At 35.5% G+C, this 26730-nt stretch overlaps 2 protein-coding genes across 4 annotated transcripts; both read right to left on the minus strand.

The window, feature by feature from the left end:
- Nucleotides 1–295: 295 nt before the first annotated feature.
- On the minus strand, nt 296–21401 carry LOC104230888 (protein RST1). 3 transcript variants are annotated; one of them, XM_070167644.1, is made up of 25 exons: nt 20910–21401; nt 20054–20335; nt 19827–19910; nt 19415–19682; nt 18776–19026; nt 18043–18223; nt 17765–17955; nt 17499–17599; nt 16520–16595; nt 15116–15247; nt 14961–15042; nt 14314–14386; nt 12698–12866; nt 11371–11501; nt 11198–11289; nt 10729–10814; nt 10424–10639; nt 10250–10327; nt 8858–9040; nt 7482–8363; nt 7065–7361; nt 4537–5187; nt 3991–4141; nt 3730–3848; nt 296–1053 (listed from the first exon to the last, which is right to left on the minus strand). In XM_070167644.1, exons 1-25 carry the CDS (start codon nt 21294–21296, stop codon nt 622–624), a joined length of 5595 nt encoding a protein of 1864 aa, XP_070023745.1. In that variant the 5' UTR covers nt 21297–21401; the 3' UTR covers nt 296–621. The 3 variants fall into 3 exon arrangements, with proteins under 3 accessions (XP_070023745.1, XP_009782089.1, XP_009782092.1); XM_009783787.2 differs by having other exon boundaries at nt 10729–10820; XM_009783790.2 differs by lacking the exon at nt 20910–21401 and having other exon boundaries at nt 10729–10820; nt 19827–19870; nt 20054–20092.
- Nucleotides 21402–22931: 1530 nt separating this feature from the next.
- LOC104230886 (oleosin H2-like) lies at nt 22932–24557 on the minus strand. Its single transcript, XM_009783784.2, has 2 exons — nt 24119–24557; nt 22932–23253 (listed from the first exon to the last, which is right to left on the minus strand). Exons 1-2 carry the CDS (start codon nt 24498–24500, stop codon nt 23111–23113), a joined length of 525 nt encoding a protein of 174 aa, XP_009782086.1. The 5' UTR covers nt 24501–24557; the 3' UTR covers nt 22932–23110.
- Nucleotides 24558–26730: the final 2173 nt, after the last annotated feature.

Here is a 26730-nt window from a genome sequence, read left to right on the forward strand (position 1 = left end):
GTAATAAAAAAAGGGTCTCATATCGGTCACAATTGACGTGAAATTTGCACTTGTCTTCGCAGCTCTAAATATTATCTCCCCATTTATGCCGGCTGAAGTTGTGCATTGAGCTTTCTTTTGTAGATATTTGATAAATAGTAGCTGACATCTATCAGTCTCTCTAGGATCATATCGCGTCAATATCCCAGACATTGAGATATCATTTAGTCATTCGAAACATATTTGTTGAGAGAGTTGTTGGAAAATAAAGGAAAGGAGATACGAAGCATTTTCTTGTTTGTTTGGAAGGATAAGAAACAGTTAAAAATCATTTCTTTTAATAAAGCTTTAAAACGCTTTTTCACAACTTCTCCATGTATTGAACGCACAAATAGCGCATGGAATATTACTGTTCAATTCATTACATCATCCGACAGTAGTTTGCGTACATCCGTAAATATTGTTTTCCATCTAAGCAGCAATTTCCATGCAAAAGAACGGGCGGGTATGAGCAGTCTAGTGTTCGAGTCGATTGGTCAGACAATGACTATACCTCACTTACCATTTTAGCATTAGCCGCCTATTCTGAGGTTCAGAGACGCATACTGCTTTGCCGTCCATTGAAATGAATTAGTCAGGGGCTCAAAGCAGAGGTAGACTCTTCACATTGCAATTTAACCTTGCGTGTAACTCGTGGGCATCAATATTTGACGGTACCACCATGTTGGCAAGTTGAAGCTGCTTCTCTGGAGGCAGATGGTCTTTCAACGAGACACAAGCTTGATGCATCACTAGTAGGAGAAAGCAGGCTATATCATTTTCACTCGTGTCAATGGGCTGTGTATAAGATAAATAATCACCACCACCTTTTATTTGTTTGTTCCACTCATATATCCGCTCTGTCGACTTCCACAAACAAGAAACAACAGCATCTGCTACTACCATCCATGTGCTATCAGAGAGGAGGGATGTGAGCGTGACTGGCAGGTCGCTTAAAACAGTGAATTTGTTCGCAATTAACACAGGCCTATATACGCAGCAGCTGCCACATAGCAGGCCGATGAACTGCAGAGCCTATAGAAAAGCAGGGAGGAAGCAATCATTAGCTATGCACACATAGAAACTAACAGCTTCTACTACATCAAGAACATGAACGGTAGAAACAGTTCTGGCATAGAAACCCAATTATGGAAGTAACTTGAATAAGGGATACCTAATCTCAGAGTTGAACCTGATCTAGGAGAATGTAACATGATGCAGAGATTCTGAAAGAGGAAAAGGCCTGGAAATATAGCCCGAGTCTACCTCAACGAATTAGTATTATAGCTCTAGTGCTGGCAATTTGACCCATTTTATTCTAACCCGCCCATATTTACACGGGTTGGGTGAGTGACATTTAAAGATGGTCAAATATGGGTTGAGCCCATATTTCACCCGCATAAAAATGGGTAAACCATGGGTAAAGTATGGATTGGTTTCTATTCAACTCTTAACCCAAACGAAGAACTAGTGCGAGAAGCTATTGACCAAAACTTTAGTTCCTACACCTGTCCCGTTACTGAATGACTTTTAATCTTCTTTGACTGTCTTGGGCAAGTGACTTTTGGCCGGTAATTTTTTGTGTGAGAATTTTCAAAAGTTTTTACTACTTTTTAAAATTTTGTTGAATCAAATGAAAACTTCATAATTTTTATTGGCAAATAAAGTAGACTTTTATTTACCAAGTAGGAATGTACAGTTCAAAAGAAACTTCATAATTATAAGAAATAAAATAAAAAATTATCCAGTTCCATCATAATAATATTATTAATATTTTAAAATATGAATTTAGTTACCATTATTTATAAATGTTGAAATACTTAAGATTTTGGTAAAACTTTGTTTGAGAAATATTTCAAGTGAAATTAATAATTTTCACTACAAAGTTTTAACCTTCTTTTTCAAATGAAATTCATAATCAATTAGTACAACTTTTACTTTTAAGTACTCCTATCATTTTTAACTTTTAAAATATTTTCCAACTTTAGTAGAATATTATTAGATCTCCGAAGAGAACAAACTGAAGAAATTAAAATAACAGTGAGAGTATGAAACATCACAAATAACTATCTAAAAGTAAACATATTGAGCCAAAACTTATTTACTACATGAATTTTGTCAACGTCCAACTATTAATCAAAATATCTGAGTCAACTAGAAAGATCTTAACAAATGGAATAGTAGGAATTTTTACTGAACCTCTTTTGTTATTTTATCTAGTGGCTTATTTGCGATGAATATTAGTTTAAACGGGAACAATCAAGTTCTTGATATTTTATTAACTGTTAACGTTACCATATTATTAGTACAAAATTCTACACAAGTTTCATTATTTAATTAGTGTCCCTTAACCAAATACTTTCAATTTCCAATGATAAGGTGGAATGAAAGTAGAGTAACCCAGCAAATAGTACTCATTCATAGTAAATAGCTTCACCGTGTATAACAACTCCAATACCAGTTCAATGCTTTCCTTGTTTGCGTAATTCTTGTGTTAAATATGGGTTTGACCTGTACCCAACCCGTTTTTTACCCATATAAATATGGGTGGGTTGGATTATGACCCATTTTCTATTTAGCCCGTTTTCAACCCGCCTAAATTTTACCTAACCCGCCCGTTTGCCACCACTATATAGCTCCAAATGACATTTCTAACGTTGGGATCTGATCATGCCTATAAATTGATCTACAACAAGGAGTCCCGTTACAGATATTTTGGCTCACAGTAGAGCCTATGCTCACCAAAAACCACCAATTACCAGACACTGTTCACGGACATGCCTTTCTTTTCTCTTTATTGGAGAAGGGAAAAAAATGCACCATGGATATGTATGCAACATGGAAGAAAGTTGAGCCAACATTATGCATGAATATGTTAAACAATTGGAAGATTGACAGACTCACTGAGTTATATAGGGTCTTGGAACAGTTCAATGGAACCAATGCAAGCCAAGACCTTATCACGTGGCAAGGGAATGGGCAGGGAAAGTTCTCAGTTAGGAGTACAGACAAGGAATACAACATTTCTAATAATCAAATAGGATGTTGGCCATGGAAGATGATATAGAAAGTAAAAATTCCATACAAGGTTGCTTGCTTCACATGGTTATTGGCAAAAGATGCAGTCCTAACACAAGACAATTTAACAAAAAGAGGATTCCAACTGTGCTCTAGGTGTTACTTATGTGGGGATCAAGCAGAGACAATCAACCATCTTTTTTTGCATTGAAAATTCACTATTCAGATATGGAGGATTTTCATTAGTCTAAGGGGAATTTCATGGGCAATGCCGGGAAGAATCCTTGATATTCTAGCTACCTGGAATAAAGAGGGAGCACTTTCGAGAGACAGAGAGATGGAGAATTGTCCCAGCTTGCATTTGGTGGACAGTATGGGAAGAGAGAAATTAAAGATGCTTTGAAGATAATTTCAACAACATTCAGAGGATAAAGATGAAATGTGTAGCTCTTTTTTATTTTTGGTGTAAAGGGAATTTTTTTAGAGGATCATGAATCCATCTTAGATGCCCTAGATTCATTGTAAGAAGATCAAGGGTGACCAGTGTCCTTTTTGTTTTGTTTTGTATGGACACCCACATTGTAATTATGGATGACTTCGCAATTTCAGTGAAGTTTTTATATTAATACAAATTGTTACCTTACTCAAAAAAAAAAAAAAAATTATGCATGAATATGAAGCAAATCATCTTACCGTGGAGGGAAAACTTGTCACACAACTAATTTCCAGTGCCTCAATGAGCCATTGTCTTTTGGCATTCCCTTCAGCATGTTGTACAGTTATTGCAACTTCAGTTAGAGCATCCCAGATATCTGTGCAGAAAGCTTGAAGCACTTAGAGACTACACAAAGCAGTTAGCATAATGCGCTTAAAAGTTGATAAATGAAAGTCCGAAGAATACAATTTTGCTAATTATTACACACATCATCTTCAAAAGTCTTAATAGAGTCTAACCTTGAGATCTGCAGTCCAAAAGATAAGTTTTCAGTTTACCAAGCACTGTCAATGACAGGGAACCACTTTGAACTAGTTTTGCTTTTGCTCGAACCTTTCTCACAGTTTCAAACGAGAGAGAGTCTGCGTTGGCGATGTTCACCTCTGAAACCTACATGGAGCAGAGAAACATATAGGTACTGAACTAGCACATTTCTATAACAATTTTTAAAGGAAAAAATAAAGTACAATTTTGTAACTAAAAAGTGATATACCAATGTAATTGGCACGCGTAAGCAATCAACTAATGTAAAATATGTCTATCATCCACAAGTAGCTTGGAGTGAATTATCTCTTAAATAGAATGGTGACTAATAATACTTGATCACCAAGTACTTCCCTAAAGAAGATATACAAACAGGTCCAACAATTATCATATTCAATATCAGATTTTCAATGATTCCATTTTCAGTTCAGTGAACTACTACAACCCAAAATCTCTTCCAAAAGAATGATATATATATATTAGAAAAAGAGAAGGATGGAGGAGAAGATGTTATTCCACACCTTTAGAAGATCCAATAGCCATTCTTGTTGAGTCTTCTCGAGACATCTAATTGCTTCACACCATTCTTCAAGAATTTTACCCTGACATAGCCCTTCAGTATGAGCTGAAGGCAGTGACGTAAAGAGCAACTCCATGCATTTTTCCATGCTAGATTTATACTCTTGAGTATGATGAGATGATTCATCCAAACACAGCTTAAGTCCCCTCCAGCACGAAATCCTAAATGAGCTTTTCTCTAAGGAGTCACAACTCTCAGAACAAATAGACGTTGACAATAAGTTAGCAACATCTTCAAATAATTTCACGACCCGAGAACCTGAGAAAATTTTAACTAGATCTGCCAAATGTGAAAGCAAAAAGAATTGCAGACGAGGCTCAAGCATCCTCAATCGAGGGATGTCACATTGCTCATCAAGGAAGCTAAGGAGAGGATCGAATTGCTTAGCATGTGATAATGAGAAAAGTAAGCATTCCCCCCTGAGATTTCCTCTCTCAAAACTTATGTCTTGCGTCAACAAGCCAGCAACTTGACCCTCATATCTCATGCACCGTCTGATGATTGCTCCCCAATCCAACGGTGGTAGCCTAGAAGCATGTGAAAGACACCGCAGAACACTAGAAACTGTGTTTACATGTGAAACAGCATCTGTCTAATCTCAAACATAAGAGGAGAAAAGGGTCAAACACATAGCCACTTTCTGTTATTGGCATGCCCCAAAATTTGCAAAGCAGAGCAAAAGGGAATTATCACAAAGTGGCTGAGAACAGCATCAAATGCAAAAGAGAACAGGAATCCTCTTTCCCCGATGTGCTAGTTCCAATATATTAAATGAATCTTCAGCACAAAGAAACTCTTTTGTGCTAGTATTGTTTAAAAGAATAGGAATAAAACTTAGAAGTAGCATACGGTCTGCAAATAATTTGCTTAAGATATGGAGTCACTTCTCCAGGAAGAATCTCACACTTAAAGCTTAAATTATGTGCCAACTAGTTATTCTTAACAAAATAAACTAGTTTCAGAATGAGACTTGTGCTGCTTAGGAAGAACAACAATTATTGCTAGCAAAATAAACCAGTGCTGTAGATATACGCAAAAACAAGTTCACTGCAAGGTTTTACGAGCTGATTGGAAGCTCAAATAAAGCGGCCAATAAAGAATGACAAATCTGTTGAAGCTCGAACAACTAAGAAAGAGAATGACAATTCCCTTACAGTTAATAAGAAGGAAGGGGGTTAGGAATCAAGAACCTAAGAGTACAGAACCAAAGTTTGATGATGAAATGGTTGTGGAGATTTGCCTCAGAAGAACAATCCTTATGGAAGGAGGTAGTTAGAGAAAAATATGGTATGGCAGGAAAATGGACAACAAAGCCTGGGAGAAATCCCTATGGGGTCAGCCTCTGGAAGTCTATCAGGAACCTTTGGCCTAAACTAATAAACAAGTCAAATTTCAGAGTGGGAAATGGTATGAAAATATCTTTCTGGGAAGAGAATTGGTTAGGTCAAGGATCATTGAAACACCTTTTCTCAGACATCTACACACTGAACCAGCAGAAAGAAGCTACAGTAGGTGAGGTTTGGTCAGATCAAGGTTGGAACCTGACTTTTAGAAGACTAATAAATGATTGGGAGATTGACAGATTCATAGAGTTTTACAAAACACTGGAGCAATTCAAAGGAACATCTACCTCTGAAGACTGCATGACATGGCAACGGAATGGGAGACAAAAGTTCTCAGTTAAAGCAGCCTACAAGGAATTCAACATCTCAAATAATCAGATAGGATGCTGGCCATGGAAGTTGATTTGGAAAGTTAAAATTCCCTATAAAGTTGCTTGTTTTTCATGGTTACTGGCGAAAGAGGCAGTTCTAACTCAGGATAATTTGATCAAAAGAGGTTACCAGCTATGTTCTAGATGTTACTTATGTGGGGAGGAGGCAGAGACAATCAATCATCTCTTTTTGCACTGCAGAATCACTTTACAACTATGGAGAATATTCATCAGCTTAAGAGGAATCTTGTGGGCTATGCCAAGAAGAATATCTGAAGTTCTAGCCTGCTGGAACAGAGAAGGGAACCAATCCAGTCTTAAAGAGAGATGGAGAATTGTCCGAACTTGCATTTGGTGGACAATATGGGAAGAAAGAAATCAAAGATGCTTTGAAGATAAGTCGAGCAGTATTCAGAAGATCAAAATGAAGTGTTTAGTTCTTTTCTATTTTTGGTGTAAAGGAGAGTACTTAGAAGATCATGAATCAATTTTTGATGTTTTAGAATCCTTGTGAGATAGACAAAGGATTGGAGAATTTTCTCCTGTATCCCACCTTGTAATTATGGGGGACTACACAACTTTTGTGTAGTCTACTTTATATATATAGAAATATGTTACCTTATCAAAAAAAAAAAGGTGGAAAAAAAAATAGGTTGTGCGTCTCATAACCCATAATGCAAGAAATGCCTACAGAACTCCACAGGAAGAATGCCGCTTAAACATAATAACACTGTCATTGAATAAAAGAATTTTACCCCGAGATAGTTCAGATGCATTAGCCACAAAGACAATTTCATGACAGTGCTGTCCTCGGGAAAACTATGTAAGACAGTCTTCAATCCAGCAGAATCATTCTCTGCGGTGGTTTCATCATTTTGAGGTTCTTTGAACCACAAATGCTGTCTAAGAAAAGAAATTGCCCATGCCGCATGCTGCTGTAACTGATGAGCATCAGAATTTTGCACAACTAGGAATATCTCTTGTACTAGTGAAGTTAACTCAGGCTCAAGAACAGCATTTGTAATTAAAGGACTAGATATATAAGAAGATTCCTGCAGACAACAGAAAAATCATAAGATAAAGAGATGAAACGATACAGGTCCATCTGGTTTTCCAATAGCTTTCATAAGCATTTGAAAAAATATATATGCTTATGTAACCAAGTTTTTCACCTTCTGATCAGAAGCAGCATGTGATGAGCTCAAAGGGTGGGGTTCAACCAGTGTCCCTGCACCTGCTCCTAATGCATTTACAACTCCAAGCATGGCACCCAGATGAACAAGAGGAGGATTGGAGTCAGAGTAACTTTTTCTGAACAACAAAAGCAATTCTTTAATGTGTTCAATTTTCAAAGGGTGCAACCCTTCATTCAAAACCACACCAATAAGGCTTCCTGCCCCCAAACAAGATGCCATCAATAAGCTCTGGTGGAAGGTGTCAAATCTTTTAACAGAGAGTAGCTCAGAGATAAGTTCCTTATAGCAACCCAATAGATATTCCATATCTGCATCATCAGTAAGTTCAAACCTCTGACACATGGCAATTGCAATAGGTACAGAAAGACATGAGCCCACAGATAATAAGATTTCGTGATTTTTGCTCATAGCGGTAATTTCAGTAGGGTGTGGAATCCACGAAATAAGTAAGGATTTCACATTGAGAACTGCATTATGAATCCCAGCTCTGTACATTGCACCAATACAATTACCCAAACCCAATACAAGCCCTGCAATGCCCCACACATCTTCCTCTAAATTCTCGCTGGTCGAACCAAGAAAACCAGAAATCTCTGAATTCAGATTATCTGATTCAAGAGGAAAAGATAGCGATAGAGTTTCAAGAACATCTGCTGAAGAAGGTGTGACTTGACAGATCAACTGGGATAAGGTCCTGATGATCTTTCTCAACAAGTCTGCTTCCTCTATCTTGTATCTCACTTTGCCCAGGTGAGCATTATCATCAGCATCAGCTCTGGCAAGAAGAGCTTGACATGAAAAACCTAATCCAGCTCCACAAGCTCCTTTCACAAGTGTGCTTTTGCTCACAGATGCAACCTGAAATGACCTCATTTTAAGCATGCTTAGGGCAATCTAACTTTTCTACAACTTCCATTGCTGCTTAATCAAGTATTATGTTCCTTCTGTTTCATTCAATTATTATAAACATTGCTAATTGCAAGAAAGATCCTACTTTCCACCGTCATAACAAGAAAAATTACCATTGACTACAATGATACATTTAATTTCTACCGAAACCTCTTATCCTCGAAAAAAATGCATATCCATATTTTTCATATTAAGGAACAACCGGACCTTAAATGCAGATACCAAGCAAATAGAAGCACTCTAATCTAGTATTGATAAGTACCACACGTACAAAAGCACGCATGTCTAATATTTTGATTCCAAACAAATGCAAACGAGTCTGAGAGGTCATAGGCAATAAACTAAAAAATGATTACCATAAAGAGATCAACAAGGCTAATCCAACCGTTTGTGATCAGTGAATATGAAAAATAACAAATGTGAATAACAAATCAACTTCATACCTCAAGCAGTGCATTGATATTCTCAAATTTCTGCTTGTGATCAGTGAGGTGTAGGCAACTTGATATCACACCAAGAGAGATTGCTGCTGACCACTGGCGATACTCATGTTCATGTTGGGACAACCAATCCAGCAAAAACTTCGAGGCGGTCGCTTTAACAACATGCGCAGAAGCGGGCAGCACCTGGAAGAAAGAAACATTGTCAAAGATACAATTAAAGCATACTTTTCCAAATACCAAGCAGCCTACAAAATAATAAAATACTAGTCCCTGAACTGATTTTAGACAAAAGGAATCCATGTCAGACTTCCTACTACTGTACAGCACAATATAAACTGCTGACAAAAGGTCTTATCTGGAATTTGTTCGTATCAAATTGATTTATATTCAGGATTAGCGATGCTGGTTTTAACAGCAAGCTATTTCACAAACGGAGTTTTCTTTTCCCTGACAGGATTATAGCTTGCTTGAAAGTATTACTCACAATCGTTAGTTTTTCCATTCTATCATATCTTTGGCAGTATATGCTAAGTTAATCTGCTTACTTAACATACACAAGCTGAATACTTGTGCCAGGGTAAAATACACTTATGAGTAGATGGGATCTCATATCACGTTTTAGTCGCAATGAAAATCAATTTCAGGCTATGCTAGTATCTTGCCTTTAAATGACAATCCCTGTAAATACAAATCTCCTCTCAGGCTAACAGTGACCATTGTCTCCCTCCTTCCTCTCGGTCTTCTCGTCTGTACCTCTTATGAACCCATTCTCTATCACAAAACTTCAATCTCCCAAACATTCAAGTTTTTGTATGATAAGCTGAATTTTTGGCTCCTTCATGAGCTATACCCAGCTATCATTCCATCAAGTGTGAGACGATAAGCTGCTCTTCACATTGCATTTAGTTGAAGTACTTCATAAATCATGATGAGAAATACTTACTGAGGTGCCTTCAATCGTCATTCTTAGAGTATACATCAAATCTAACACCACAGATTAGATCAATCGTCCAAGAGGCTGATCCATTACCAAGGCCTTAAAGGATTCAAGAGGAAATGCATAGTAACAAGTATGCTCCCACTTAGAATGGTATTCTGGGCGAAAGGGTATCATCACTTTTGTGCTTACATACCCTTAATTCACGTTCAGCTATTCAAATACAGAAAGTCAATTCAAAATTGTTGCACTAAGAAACTCTTTTCATATTCCTTTCTCTTTGACTTTGGCTAAAAAGTTGTTTCCATCTAATGAAGAAAATTAATCCACTTAATTATTTCATTGCTTTTCAAGAAATTATTTAGCAAAAGACACTCCATCTAATCGATGAGTTGAAAACAAAATCAGACCCTCGAGTAGAATTGTTGTAAAAAGCAATGAGAAAAATAAATTACCAAACAAAGGGATCCAACAGCTAATGCGATATTCTCAGCAGATCGAGGGAGCATTCTCTCTGCAATTGCTATCATACTCTGCATTATAAAATGCAGACATGAAGTTCTATGATGCTGACAAATGAGCCCAAAATCAACAAAACATCAATAAACAAGTCGAGAGTACAAAAATACCTTCAGAATTTCCATACCAGCTTTAGGAGCTTTGTCCAGAACAGCAGTCTGCAACTTAGCATCAAGTAACAAGATATGGGCTCTCATCCACCTCCGCATGAAGGGCTTCCATGATTGCAAAGAAAGAATTGCTATCAATATATTTCTTGATAGTTGAAGAGATGTTGCTATATCGACCAGTGAGGCCTCATATTTAGCTTGTACATCTTGCAAGTCCTGAGCATCAAATAATGCACGTGAAGATTCCTCGCACTCGCAGAACACAAAGAAACAAAATCAGTAGTCCCATGTTTCAGTTATCTTACCTCTGCTGCTCCTGCCTTCCTTGAATCTTTCTTTGTGAAGGAAAGGCAAAAAAGAGCCGCACCAGGTAATTCTTTTTCTCTTCTTTCTTTTCCTTGATTGCCACAGATAAAAAAGGTATTTGAATATGGATGCAAAGAGTGAATAAAATATGATCTGCATTCTACTTTTGACACAATTTATAACACACACCAGATCTTCAGGATAAAGCTCACTTCATTATCAAGATATCTATAGACCCATTCAGATGCTACATGTTAGACTTATTTGCATTTAGTCAAGGAGTCAAATGATCATTTCTATGCGATTAAGGATATTGTAAACAAAGAGTTAGTTATAAAAATATGCTACCTAGGTGCTGTGAGGGGAAAAATACCCCACCAACAAGAAAAGCATATTTGATTCATGGCAAGCCAGATGACAAGCTCCAGAGCAAATAACTGGGCATATAGAGGAACAGTATGCCGGTACCTGAAGCGAAGATGAGACGCGGGAAGACATCTAACAGCTTCTCAATTTTGTTGGCAGACACCCTTTTCTGCTTTACTAATCTTCGACGGGTGCTGCAAAAATAAAAGCAGTAGTTTGGCATCTTTGATAATTTTTTAATCTAAAAAGAAGAAAATAACTACGGTGTGTCTCACGTGTGCTCAAAAGTTAAAATTTTGACTTCAAATCCTTCCACGGCAGTAAGCACTTCAGGGTCAGTCTCGGACACAAGAAACTCCAAATTTTTGTCCTTGAAATCTGGAATACTTCTTTCGAGATGCTCTACCTAAGGATATGCAGATTTTGGGACAACAGTTATGAGATAAGGGAGTTATCAATTAGAAAACTCAAATGAACTGAGCACATGAGACACAAGTTGCTGTAAGTCATGGGAAAGTAACATGATTGCCATATTGATTAAGACGTATCCAGAGTGGTTTTTAAAGATCTTAGCTACTCATTTATAGCCTTAGGGATCGCTTGGGGATAATCACTGTACTATCTCCATTTGTTATTAGATGTCTGGTTAATCGAATAAAATCTAGCTGTAAAGAGTATAATTTAAAACAAGTGTTTGGTTATATATTTGATAAAGATTTGTTTTCGCTAATATCTTTGACCTATTTGCATTACTTTATCCAATTTAATATTTACTTTTATTATCATATGTAATAAAAAATAATTAGCAAACTTTAATTAAAAATTAAAATATAATTCTGTCTATTATCTCAAATAAGAACATTTTATAATGAAATATAAAAAGAGGATATTCTACAGTATCAGATGAATGAATAAATACATATTGAATTCCTCTTCTGGGCACGAAAAATTTGTTCTTAAGCAGCTTCTTAAAAAATCAATCAATACTACAAATATTATTGGAAACAACTGAGAGATAACAAATAAGATATTAACGAAACAAGTTCTAATATAAAGGACATTTTTTTTCATTTACGTACTCTTATTGCTAATATTCTGTTATATTGTTCCACATTAATTTTGGTGTAAAATAATATAGGTATTTTTCCATAATTAACATGGGCATTAGTATGAAAACCAAAAATGGCAACAAAACAGCCGAAAATTAATGTGGAATTTGAGTAGGATTTTTTCCAGTAAACAAGTAACCAAACTGCCCTTCAGATTTGGATGCTTAAATTCTGTGACATGATATCAAAGCTAACCTTTGGTAAAGTGTTCTCATACTCGAGTCTGCATCCAAATCCAGTTTGAACTTCAAAAGAATGTTACAAATATGAGAGACTGTTGGATACATGTAACGCCGCACATTTGAGTATACAAGGACATCCGAAATGGTTCATATATGTTTGGGGTTACTTCACCTATTTCATTAAAGATTTTCGGTTAGATGCTAAGATTCTTTATCAGGCAAGAGCACAATGAACTCAAGGGGCCCAAGCATATTTGAGATTTGTCTATTAGAATATTGGAGTACGTAGCAAGGGCAATTACGAGATCTACCTCATAACAGGCTAATGCCACAAAGGCAGATGCCCGAGCTTTGGACCATAAGGAAGCCTGCCTGAAGTCTTGGGAGGTTCCAATATCCCACAGTATCTTCAACACATTTACTGATGCTTCAGGGTATGCTTGAGCATCCATCGCACCCCATGTCAAAAGAAAACAGAGGCTGACAATTGAGATAGCACGAAAAAGTTTGAAATGATTGTTCATTTTGGTAATAAATATGGAGAGTATATGAGTACATGCAATGCTCATGAATAGAGTAAATGATGAAAAAGGAAGACAGAAGCTAGAAAGAAATGAACAGAACTTTCAAACATGCACCTTCAAATTATACAACAACAACAACAACAATAATAAACCCAATGAAATGCCACAAGTGGGGTCTGAGGAGGGTAGTGTGTATACAGACCTATTCCTACCTTATGAGGGTAGAGAGGTTGTTTTCGGTAGACCCTCGGCTCAGGAACAGAAAAAGGATTAACAAACAGACAATAGCAACAACAATGTAATATGATTATATGACAATGAAAGCAAATGGCCATGTAATAGCAAAGATCTAGCAATAGGAAAATACAAGAATAGTGCCAACACTACCAGTAAGAATGACACACCGTGTACCAACAAGGAACTAGGAATAGTAAACTAGGACTAGTACTAATACTGCTTGTGAGACTAGGAAAAACTCTCGACTACCTATCAACCCACAACCCTAATACTCGACCTCTACACCTTCCTATCGAGGGTCATGCCCTCGGTAATCTGAAGTAGTGTCAGGTCCTGCCTAATCACCTCTCCCCAGTACTTCCTAGGCCTCCCTCTACCCCACTTCTGACCCGCCATGGTCAACCTCTCACACCTCTTAACCGAGGCATCGGTGTCTCTCCAGTTCACATGCCCGAACCATCTCATCCTCAATTCCCATAACTTATCTTCCAAAGAAGCCACGCCCACCTTCACCCTAATAACCTCATTCCTAATCTTATCTTTACTGGTATACGCACATCCATCTCAACATCCTCATTTCCGTTACTTTCATCTTCTGGACATGAGACTTTTTGACTAGCCAACACTTTGCTCCATACAACATAGCCGGTCTAACTACCGCCCCGTAGAACTTGCCGTTAAGACTTGGTGGTACATTCCTATCACACAAAACACCATATGCGAGTCTTCATTTCATCCATCCTGCTCCAATACGATGAGTAACATACTCGTCAATCTCCCCACTACCTTGTATTACAAACCCAAGGTATTTAAAACTATCTCTCTTGGGAATGACTTGTGTATCAAGCTTCACTTCCACATCAGCTTCATGCGTCCCAACACTGAACTTGCACTCCAAGTATTCTGTTTTCGTCCTACTCAACTTGAAACCTTTAGACTCTAGACAAGTTTTACACAAGAAAACTCAAATTTGTAAGTGATCGTACAAGTAATCACAGAGAAAACTTACAACTACCATACAGCAAATATTTGAGTAACTTGTTCATTTCCAGGAGATATAGCAAAACTAATTATCGGAGTTATCATTCTGAGATTTGATCAGTGGAAACAGATTCTGGATAGTCACTTTTCCACGGTTTACTAAATATGTGATAACCTTTACTTGCCTGTGAGCAACCATGGCGTTTGCTGAGTAGTTTAGCACATGCTTTGCAATCACATCCCAGGCGGAATAAAAATCTGAAACAAGTCATGACATAATTGGTGTCCACGCAAATACTAGAAGAGAAATTTGAAAAGGATATTGTATGTGAAAAGAAAGAGGGTCAAAAAGCACACTAGAGTTTATAGGTTGCAAGGACATAGAGAATCAATCAATACCTCTTGACCACATCTAAGGTTTTTACTTTCTCAAAAGAAAGCAATGGAATGACAAATAAAGAAGCAGAAGAACACATGTTATCCTCCAAATTCTAATAAGGAAATATTGCGGGAAAGCTGCATTCAGTCTCTTCCTAGATCTGTCAACACTACATCTTTGATGAGATCTATCATTCCAACACAACAAAAATAGCTAAAACGTACCTATCTTTTCCAGCACACAAATTAGATGCATTATAACAATCTCGGAGACGTTGTGTTAACCAGCAAATCTATTTTCTTTTTCATGGGGAAGTATATTTTCCAGTTCAAAAGAAGGCAATCTTTTTTAGTTGCAGACGCATCTAGGATGGATCTGGAGGGGTTATGTCAAATTACCAACATCTCTTACGAAATTGACCTTTGAAGATATAGCACAAATTTGTAGGTTTACCAATGGCATCAGCTTCACAGAGGTGGCCAAGGCTTTGGAGACCCAGAGACTGAATTAATGGATCTTGTTTCTCGATACAAGCCTGTTAATTGAAACAATATTACTAAGGAGTTTGGAATTACAATGTACTAAATAATCTAACTAGAAGAGCATACCGCAATAGATAAAATAAGGTCCACTCCACGATCAGGATTTCTTCTGCAGATATCACAAATGGAAACAGCCATACTAATGCAGATATCTCTTTGAGATGCAAACCGAGTAAATCTATCTGCAAGTAATACTCCCTAGTTTTCACCAGAAGAAGAAAAACAATGAATATCTGTGCAGCATAATAAGTGTAATCTAACATACTGACATGGGAACTTCAAAAATTAAAATTACAACTTCAGAACTATCTATCATATTTATCTACCTATCTTCAGTTTGAATCAATTTATTACGAGATAGTTCATGGTTCATCAATTTTTATTCAGATAACACAGAGTAACATGTATTTATTCTTCAATCATCAAAGAAAACTTTGACTGATATATTCATTCTAGTCGATAATTTTCTGGTGTCATACCACAGTAGCTGCTAAAACTATTCCTTTTTATAAGATTGGATTATACCATTCCAAGTCACTTTGTCTAAAATTTGATAAAAGAAAACTATGACCAAACCAATAGAAACTCTCGGTCTAGTAGAGGATTTGCAATGAGGAAATAAGTTCATCTGTTAGATGGCTTATATCTTTAGGGATTTTCCAATCACTTCCTGCATTTGGTTACACAGCGCTAGGAGCCTTTCTGTATGATATGTTTTGCTTATTAAAAAAGAGAGATTAACGATTCAAGCTGACTAGGGTAGAGAATGCAATATATATTGAAAATTGGGGCCTCAGGAGAAAAGCTTCTTTATCAGGTAACCAAGTATGCCACAAAGTTAACACCATACAATTAACTTGGCCATGGAAGCATCAAATCATTGAAAAAAATGCAAGAAGATGATAGTTATATAGCCAGTACTTTTTTTTTGTGGGAACAAGTACTACATAGTCAATATATTTTTTGAGTAACTTAAATAAATCTTTTTAGAAAGGGAACCTTGGAGCAATGGTAAAGTTGTCTCCATAATGCTTGCATTAGGGTAGGTTGTCTACATCACACCCCTTGGGTACGGCCCTTCCCCGGACCCTGCGTGAATGCGGGATTCCTTGTGCACCGGGCTGCCCTTTTAAATAAATCTTTCTGTTACATTCTGGACATTTAAGACTTTAAGCACATAATGTGGCACCATAGGCACCAGGATAAAACAGTCTTCAAGGGCAAATCATCCTCTCCTAGCAAGTAATCTATTCATCAACGGTCTAAAGCTACTGTATAGTTGTCCGAGGCAAAGACATTTGTCTCAGAGGCCAAGTATGTGATGAGAGAAAGTAAAGAAATTTCATTTCAGAACTCCCCTTAAGTTTAATTCCTCATGTTTAGTGCATATAACAAGCTCATTACGAGCAAGCAGTGAAAGAAGCACAAATAGTGATAGTTATGAAATGATTATAAGGTTGATAATCTTGCCTGCAAGGTCCCAAAGACACGGTCATTGAGCTCCCAGGTCTTGCAAAGTAGACGAATTGCAGTGGCAAATAGAACGCTATAAGGCAAAAAACATACATCAAGAGTACTATCAGATAAACTTATGAACAGCATATCCCCCCATATTCAGTAGAATGTATACTATCAGAAACCTTAGATCATTAACAAGTATGCTAATATCCTATCATTCTCACCAGCTCTAGTAATAAAAGGCTATAAATAGCAAATAAACTTTGATCAGGAGAAGCACGGCATGTATGCATGTGAGACATAGAGGGTGTTTGGATTGGCTTATAAAAAGTAGCTTTTAAGCTAAAAGCCAAACGTCATAAGTTGGTAATACCCAACTTTTGGCTTTTGGCTTATTTTTGTACTTTTTATGCCTAAAAGTAAGTGCTTTTAAGCACTTTTTATCATTGTCAAACACCACACGAAATAAAAAAGTGCTTAAAAGCCAATAAGCACTTAAAATAAGCCAATCCAAACACCCTCATAACCGATCTCTATCACGTTGTGATGTAATCAACTTACTCACGAATAAACTACCAGTAAAAAAGTAAGAGTAGCACAAGTCAAGATGGTGCAGCTAGCTGTTACCCTACTTATCAAAAGTCACGTACACAGAAAGAAAACTATTAGCTAGATAACTGATGAGTTTCATAACCAATCATTTTATACCCTTAAAAGCAAGCAATGCACAACATAGTGAAAATTGACCATAACTCTAAGACCATCAAAGTTCATATATTTCTCATGCAAATAGCTAGTTGCCAATCTTCCACATGAACTGTTTGACGTAATGATAAACAATTTACATACAACATTTTTCATGAGAAAGACAACTTATATGCTGAAAAGAAATGATCAAATAATACAACACATATCCATACTCCATAGGCAATAAGATATATCCACCTGCTAAAAAACAACAGATATCAAAAGAGAGTAATAGTCAGCATACGGTTTCTTATCATTCTGAAGCATAGGCAACAGTGTCTGAATAATGAGAGGTATGATTGCAGGATGAGACGCAAGTAACGGTAGCATTTCCAGAAGTTTTAGCTGCACATTTTTTGAAACAGAAAAGTGAACATCAGTCCTCCAAACTCCAAAATAAAACCAAGCAAAAGATCTCCAATGGTTCCATTTGAAGTTTCCAAGTAATGAGAAGTCACCCACCAGAAAATACAGAAGATTAATAAATATGGCTAATAAATCTTGACGTACCAGAACTTCATGACAATCAGCACCTGTGTTCGTGGAAAATATATGGTTGTAGAACTGAATGACCAGCAACAAAGGGACACCAAGTTTAGGATCCACATTGCTGCTATTAGACAAGATATCAACAGAAGAGCTTCCATATGTTTGATGCGTGAGGAGGACACAGGCAACCGCACTGAATATCATGGGCATATCTGAGGATACAACAGATATTGTAGATTTTTAACCAAATTTTGCAAGTGCAACCTAAATTCAACAGGAAGAGCTTATTAGAAATTAACTGGTTGGAAAGATCTCCTGAGACTGTGAGATGGATAAGGACTTTCTTCTTGCAATAATGTGATGCATGTGGTCGGTTACCAAGGAGCTCCAAGTTTTTGATACATAGTGCTTGTCTTTAATGGAAGTGTCATGACCAGGCACATAATTCGGATAAAAAGAACCAGATAATGGAGATAGGTCCTGAAAAAAACACTCGTTAGAGGGGAAGTACTTAACATACTTCCAATAGGAGCAGCATTAGCGAAAAATAACATGTAAATAAATGCTTCACTTGCCCCTAGACATCACTGAGTCTATGCGACGCTTAAAAATAAGGACAAGAATCTTGCAAAGTTTGATTGATCCATTAAACACTCTATCATTGCTAACATAGAATGTTATTGGAATAAACTGATGGAATATAGTTCTACCTCTTGCAATTCAAGCGTGAAATTAGCTTTATTCTTTTTCCCTCTTCTTTTGTCTTTTTCTTTTTGCGCGTTTGAGATATATATATATATATACCTTCTTTTTTTTTTTTTTTTTTGGGGGGGGGGGGGGGGTTTTTTTGAAGTCTTGTAAGATGATCTAGTAAAAATTGACAAGAAACACATATGTCAATGTCCCTTTCACTTACCAAGTATAGGTGTCATAACTAACAGTACAATTTATATAGGTGTCATAACTAATAGTACAATTTACACACTTTAACAAAGAATATATAATTTTGAGGTCCATGACAATGAAATAAACCTGAAGCCACAAGTGCTGCAAGAGTCTGAAGACTATGTACTTGGGTGTACTAATGGAAGGAAATTTCATTGCATTTGGCTGTCCAGTCTTTTGTGCAATAAGTAGCTTATTCGAAAGCTTTCCCAAAATATGAAGCAAATCGGTTGCAGCTTGTTTTACTATTTTAGATGGAGAAGAAAGAAGGCTGATAGCAGGGAAGATGAATAAGAGCTCTTCATTCAAATCATATGCATCTCTCTGGACATCATGCTCTGCAAAAGTAGTTTAACAATTTTATTTAGCTAGTGGCGAAAAATAAGCAACACAGATAGGTATTATATATATTCTCAAAAGAGAATGTGTTCATAAACTCACTATTTTGCTTTTTGAACTATTTTACACATCTTTAAACATTCAATTGATAGTGAACAGACTTAGGGGATATCTTCTAGGCTACAAGGATAAGAAATAGCACCTTACTACTCAAATATGTATAAAGGAAGGCAATTGTAACATTGTGCATATATATATATATATATATATATATATATATATATATATATATATATAGGAAATCCTGGATATATATGTATGTATGTGTATATATATGTATACATATCCAACCTTTTCCAGAAAATCAACTTATACTAGTAACCATACCATTCTCATATTTCCACTTCAACAGAAATAGGATAAGTTTCACCGCCAAGAACTGTTCGTGTTCAAGTTCAGACTGCACAAGTATCATAAACAAGGACAGAGTAATGGTTGATAATTCAGGCACATAACCGAAACCAAGATCTTTTTGCACAATCAATATGCGCCTTGATACTTCTAAAATGTTCTCAACTGAACTCGTGTGCTTTGGATTCATACACAACATAGCATCCAGTAGCTCCACACCACATAACTGAGCTTCGTGAAGCAGCTGCTAGCATTGATGATCACACTTGCAATTAGTAAGTCTAGACCGCAATATAAATCTTAAAAATGTAATAAAATGTAAATTTATATTAAAAATTCAATAAAATTCAAAAAATGGTAAAGAAAAAGGAAAGACCAGTTAATATACCGATCCCATTTCCACCAATTGTTGCAAGACCACCACATATGCATCTACAATGCATTCAAGGCAGTGTGAAATATTAGTAAAATCCTGCACAATAACCACAGGACTTAAGCACTTAAATACTGATGGCAAAACTTCTACCAGAAAGCAAGCATCCATCGGACGAACAGATACTGTGCCGAGAATAAAAAGGAATCAACACACTTTGCATAATAAATTAATACACTTACTTCTGAATTATTGCATGGAAAGAACTTCAAACGCCCAATGAGGAGCTCAATAATAGGAATGGCCTCCCCAGGAATCGAACAACAAAGTCCAGCTAATGACGATATCAAACTTCTTATAAATGAAGAAACTGATACAGAGGAGGGCATCCTAACAATTGAATAATTCAAGACAGGTACCAAGAATTCACAGGCTTCCACCATTCCCAAATGTTTGCTTTGCACTATAAAAATAATCACTTGTTGCACTAGCTCCGTCTGAACCTCCACGCGACAAGAAAGAACCTGCCCAGCCGTTAAATGATTCGCATCAGATTTGAGATTTTTAAGGCAATAAACTCATCAGACACTAATTGCTCAAAAACTGCCAGAATAAGCACGATTGTTACTATTAACAAATAAGTTTCTTGCTCAGTCAAAGTTTGATGCACCACGCTACCAAACTACTTCCGTCCCAATTTATGATATGATATTTCTTTTTTAGTTTGTCCCAAAAAAGAATGATACATTTCTATATTTAGAAATAATATTTACCTTTAAACTACTCATGTTACCCTTAATGAAATGATTTATAACCACACATGTATCTATGACTTGTTTTAGACCACGAAAGCCTGTTTTCTTTCTAAATTACCCAGTCAAAAACGACGACATTAATTGGGAAGGAATGAGTAACACCTATCCCGTTTAGTACTCCAGGTGCCTCTACTGTGTGTAAAATGTATCCTCAAGCACAATTAGTGATCCATTCTAAGCTCTGCGATTAATTGAACTTAGCCCTAGCACCGCGGACGGAAGACTCAAAATTTAAAACTGCAAAGGTTCACATTGTATTTAACTGTGCTGACGTGCTAATTACCTTGACAAATGGATGAGTCTCTGAAGCTAGAAACCGCAAAGAGTTCTTCTGGAACCCTAACCGAGCGAGAAACCCTATGCCTTTGACGAAAAGGTTGACGAAGCGTGAATCTGAACCTTCGAGAGCAGACTGGAGCTCCAGTAACCCGCGAGAGATGTCCAATTTGGAGTCTCTGACGAGGCGGCATAGTTCTCGAACGGATTGATCAAGGACAGAAGCTGAGGTGGAATGAAGGCACTGAGTGATAGCGTCTGTTCCAGGGCCGGAGTCGGAGTCCAAGTGCGGCGGAGCCGATCGAAGCTTCTCGAAGATCGAGATGACTGCGAATTTTTGTAGTGATGGTTGAGGGATTCGAATTTTCTCCAGTAGTTGAGTGTAAGAGTCCATTTTTCGTATAACATGCGAAAGTCCAGTGCAAGCATAGATTTTGCAGAACGAAAATTGAGAAGGAAGTCTGGCGGGTAAGCAAAGCAGTAGCGGTATAAATTCTTTGCAAATAACCCAGCGTGGAGTTGTAATTATGAAATGCTGTATATAATAGTAGTACGTTATATCAATTAATTTAGGAAAAAATCATAATTTACCCTTTAAACTTGGATGAAAATTATTTAAATCCCCAAGTTTATTTTAGAAATCAAAAGCATCGTCCAACTTTAAACAACTATGATTCTACTTCTCATATCAAAATTAACTTCTTAAAATACCTATTTTACCCTCTGCAATTTTTATCTCTTATTTTTATTCTTTAATGATATATAGTTTTTTATTTTAATTTACGTTATCGACTTACCTATAGATAAATTTTAAAAAAATTGAAATAAAAAAAATTAAGAATTAATAGTCAAGCATATAAGTTAATGATGTTCAATAGTGAAATAAATGAGAAAAATAAAAAACTACAATAAATAATTTATTATCAGTAATTTTATTAATAGCAATCATAATTCAATCTATTTACAAAATTGAGAATAAAAGACAGAAAATTTTATAAATTATACAATACATTTTTGACTTTTCGGGAATATCTTAGCTGATGAATTAGTAGTTGTTGTTCTTGTTTCTTTAATATCTTTAGTAGTTCCTATACCTACAGGTAAAAACAAAATAATGGGTGTAAAATAGAGGTAAATTTTATAATAAATTTATAAAATTATCTATTTACACTTTACATGAACTTTAATTAAATTTTAGAAAAATATCTAGTAATAACAATTAAAACTCAAAAATTTATATACACATAGAGAATAATAAAAATAGTAAAACTTAAAATCTCACACACACACCCCGACATACATTATATATATATATTAAAAAAGTAGAAATATATTTTGTAATAAATTCAAAATAATATTATTTTATTTATAATATTATTGAACTTAGATTAAATTATATAACAAAATATAATATTTTTAATTTATGAATAAATGCTCGCATTAAAATATTTTTAAATAATATATAAAAGGAATTATATATATATATATATGAGAAGGTGAAAATGTCAAATAGATATTGCGTAAGATGAAAGGTTGAAAATAATAAATGTTCAAAGTTGGAGTAAGATGAAAGGATGAAAATAATAATTGTTCAAAGTTAGGAGGATTAGTTTGATTTTTAGGGTAAACGCATGTAAATGATTTTCATCCTTTACAACTTGTCTCAAAAAACATTAAATATTCTAATTTTACGGTAATCCTTTACTCCTCTTATTTTCATTAAAACAGAATTTATTCACCGGCCCCTAAATGTAAAACTGAATTTATTTACTCCTAAATGGTCAGAACCAGATCCCATGTGTCAAGAAGAAAAATGCATAGGTTAACCATTTGCATTTGTTTACGTACGTATGCGTCGTTTTTGCCTTCCTTTTCATAAAGCTTACTACACATTTTTAAGTTGAGGTTTTGGATATGTCCTTTAATTAGTTTATTGAAATTGTGAACATTTTTAAGTCGAGGTCTTGGATATTTCCTTTGATTAGTTCATAGAAAATGTCAGTACACACATAAGAATTATGGCACGCTGTTCTATGAACATTTTCAATCTAAAGAATTCAATTTGATGCACAACTTTGAAATAGTATAAACTAAAGCATAAGACACAGACAGTACTAGTAGAAAGCTCAAGAGAACATGCCCAAAAACTGCATGTTCATCAACATTTTTATTTCAACATAACATATAGTCGTAATTAGTAAGATCAAGCTAAGTAGTCCTGGCGCCTTCTTTCCCTTCATGTGCTTTGTTCTGAATATTTTGTCCCACATCCTTAGTCTTCTGTCCTAGTTGCACTGCAGCATCTTGCATGCGTCTCTTCACCGCATCCAAATTCTCGGGCACAGACTTACCTGTTGCAAATACAAATAACTAAATAAATATAATGCGTGCTCTCTATTAATACTATTAAATAAAGCCATACGCTGCAAATAATCCCATTACTCGAACGAGATTTTTTAAACCACTTTTTAAATTAAGGCAAATGATTCATTTCATTCTTTTCCCGTTAGCTCACTGTTGGACTAATAAATTTATCGGGAAGAAAAGAAAAATGGGATTTTTATACTGTATAACTTCCCCTCCAAAAAAAATAGAGGGCAAGTATATATTTTTATGTGAAATTTACGTAAATTGACTAGTATATATTATTTGGCCGAGCGGTCAAATTTGTAAGAAAATGCATCTAATAACTAGTTTAAATGCGAAATTTAGCCCATTCTCGTCAAAAGAAACTCATCCGGGGGCATAATTTAGGCAATTGGACTAACGTAGAACAGAATTTAAAGAGTGCACGGTAAAAATATGATTTTTTTCACTTTTAGTACGTACTAGAAATTACGTTTGATAGCTGAAAAAGTATAAAATTTATATAATTTTTGTATATATAAAATACAAAATCATCAAAAGATGTGGTGCCCCTCAACTAGGGGTCTCGAATTCGAGATCTAGGGATTTTTCCAGGAAAAATCCTTGGTAGGAGCGCAAGCACTTTCCAACCGAATGGGGCCATACGTGGCACGAATCCGGATATAGTCGAGTTCTAATGCTGGTACCAAACACCGAATGGGAAACCAAAAAAATATATAAAATATAGAATGTATGTATGTATATATATATATACACAAAATATTCTCTCTCTTTTTTGTTATTAATTTGAGAGCGGCTACAGTATCATTTTCCAGTAAAAATATGCAAATAATTGATCCCATTATATACCTTGCCTAAAGTAATTGAGAATCCAAGAGAGAGATGAGAGGCCAGTAACACCAAAAGCACCAGAAATCAAGAAACCAGCAACAGCAAGGCCAACAGTGAGAATAGCAGGTACAAGAACTGGGCTAAAGAGGAGAAAAACAGGGGTGGCAACAGCAAGCCCAAATAAACTGCCGATAAGAGTAATGCCAGCTAGGCAGAAAAGGGTCCCACCAACAGGAAGAAGAGTTACAATTGCTAGTACTTGTGTAGCTGAAGGACCTCTTTGAGGGAGAAGACTTTTGATCATACCACCAGCTTCATGAGTTGTACGGTGTGGGTGCACTTGAATTTGGTGTGGGTATTGGTGAGTTTGAATCTGGCCATGTCCGTGACGGTCACCCATATTTTGTAAGTAGTGATTTTTTTTCTAAGTGTTAAAATGACGGTGAAAGTGAAGGATGGTTTTTTCAAGAGAAGGGAAGATGTTTTAAAGGGGAAGAGAGGGTGCAACGTGTTGGAATGCATGTGAAGTAAGAGTGCATGAGGAACAAGTAAGCAATTGCAGGAAGGGAATCTGTGTCTTTTCCCTCTATGTTGGATTTTGAAATTTTACTGGTCCTACTCCTCCGATAGGGCCTAAACAAAATCAGTCAAACCATGTCAATAGGTTAATTTTCTTGGTACTCCATCTCTTTCTTGTAGATGAGGTAGTTTCACTCGTAACAGCTTGTTTGGATGATTGTTAAGTATCGTTTAACAATGTATTGTATCGTATTGTATTATATTGTACTGTATTATTTGATAAATATAATATTTGAATAGATTATGTCATTTACCATCGTTTCATAATATCACACACTAGCAATATAAAAAATAATCTTGCAATATTATGAAAAAAAATTATGATACAGGATAAAATATTATATAAAAGGTAGGTTAATGATAACGATAGATTGAGAGAAAAAAATAAGATAACTACGCGTCCACACTAAATCGGTCATTACATAAAGTGACATATTTCATCGTTATGTAACGATAGATTTAACGGTATGATACAATAAAATTTAAGTAACAATCAAAACAAACATCGTATTTAAAGTAACAATACAGTACAATACAATGAGTAACAACCATCCAAACAAGTTGTAAGAGAAAAGAAAAACTTGTAGTCTTAAAAGTTTAAGGTGTAAAAATTTAAAAGGGCTATAATATTTGTGTGGTTGTATAAGCTTCTCATTAAGAAAAAATGGGTAAAATGAAAATTTTAAAATTGAATTATTTCCAATTATATAAACATATTATCCTTTTTGGAACAGACTAATAAAGAAAGTGTGTCATCTAAATTGAAACAAGGAAGTAAAATTTTCTTTTCAATATAATTTGACACTTTGAACACAATATGATAAGGATTATAAATTATATGCATTAATCAAATAAGAAATGACAAAATTAAGTTACTTAAAACTAAGTATAATCCTTTTTTTAGTGAATTAATAATCTAATAAAATAATATTTAATATGTTTCATACGTAAATTAAATGATAGTAATTCTTTTAAATTATTGTATATAATTTAAATCCAACAATAAACTGTAGCAATAAAATAAACTCGTACAATCGTTAAAAGAGTGTGAGCAAAAGCTCAACCAAGGAGTTTTGGTTTAGAGATTTTTTATATTCGACCTAGTGGTTTTTTTCCCCTTTTGGGTGTTGCATCTGTTTGTTTTTTTTTCGGGGAGATAAAGTATGTATTAATCAAACCCGACAGTCAATGATACAAAACCAGATGAAGTCTCGTTGACAATCCAAACAGGAAAATTGTCAAACTAAGAGACTTCACTAAGTAGTGAGAAAGAAAATTTAACTAATTTATGGCTACAAGTATTAAACTCTCTACTTAGATACTTAAAAGATACATCAATCAGATGATGTTGAAGTGCCCAAATATCTTCGCAAACAGTATTAACCTCCCACAAATGACATCTGCTTCCATTAAGCATTTAAACCATTGTTAAGGAATCATACAAGATATGTATATTTTTCCATCCATACTTCATCGCCAGTTGAATTGCTTTCCTTATTGCCAATACTTCAGCTATTATAGTTTTTCCAATAAAATGAATTGAACAACCATATGCATAAAGCACGTCACTATTAGCCTTTAAGGCTACCATTCCAATATTCGTTTTGCGAGTCTTTAGATCCAAACCTGCATCTACATAAAGCAACACTTTTTCCGAAGAAAGAGGTAGTAATGGTGTGTTAGTAGAAGCATCTCTCTTAGTGTTAACATGTTCCTTCGCAACCGTAAATTCATTAAAATCAAATAGTGCTTTAGATAAAATATCATTTTCACTCCATATCACCGAATTAAAAATATAATCATTCCTAACCTTCCACATCATCCATAAAATAGACACTGCTTATTAATTTTCGAGAATCTTTTTGTGTTTAACACTAATTTATACCACCGTGTAGCAAAATCAAAGATCAAATGCAAATTTGGCTAACGAATTGGACTCATTTTCCACACATTAATTGATCTAGGACATTTAAAGAACATGTGCTCTAAAGTTTCAGGTTCCATCCCACAAATAGGACACATGTCATCCATAGAGTGAATTCTTTCTGTAA

Source organism: Nicotiana sylvestris, chromosome 2 (genome assembly GCF_000393655.2).
Source record: "Nicotiana sylvestris chromosome 2, ASM39365v2, whole genome shotgun sequence".
Classification (NCBI taxonomy): Eukaryota; Viridiplantae; Streptophyta; class Magnoliopsida; order Solanales; family Solanaceae; genus Nicotiana; species Nicotiana sylvestris.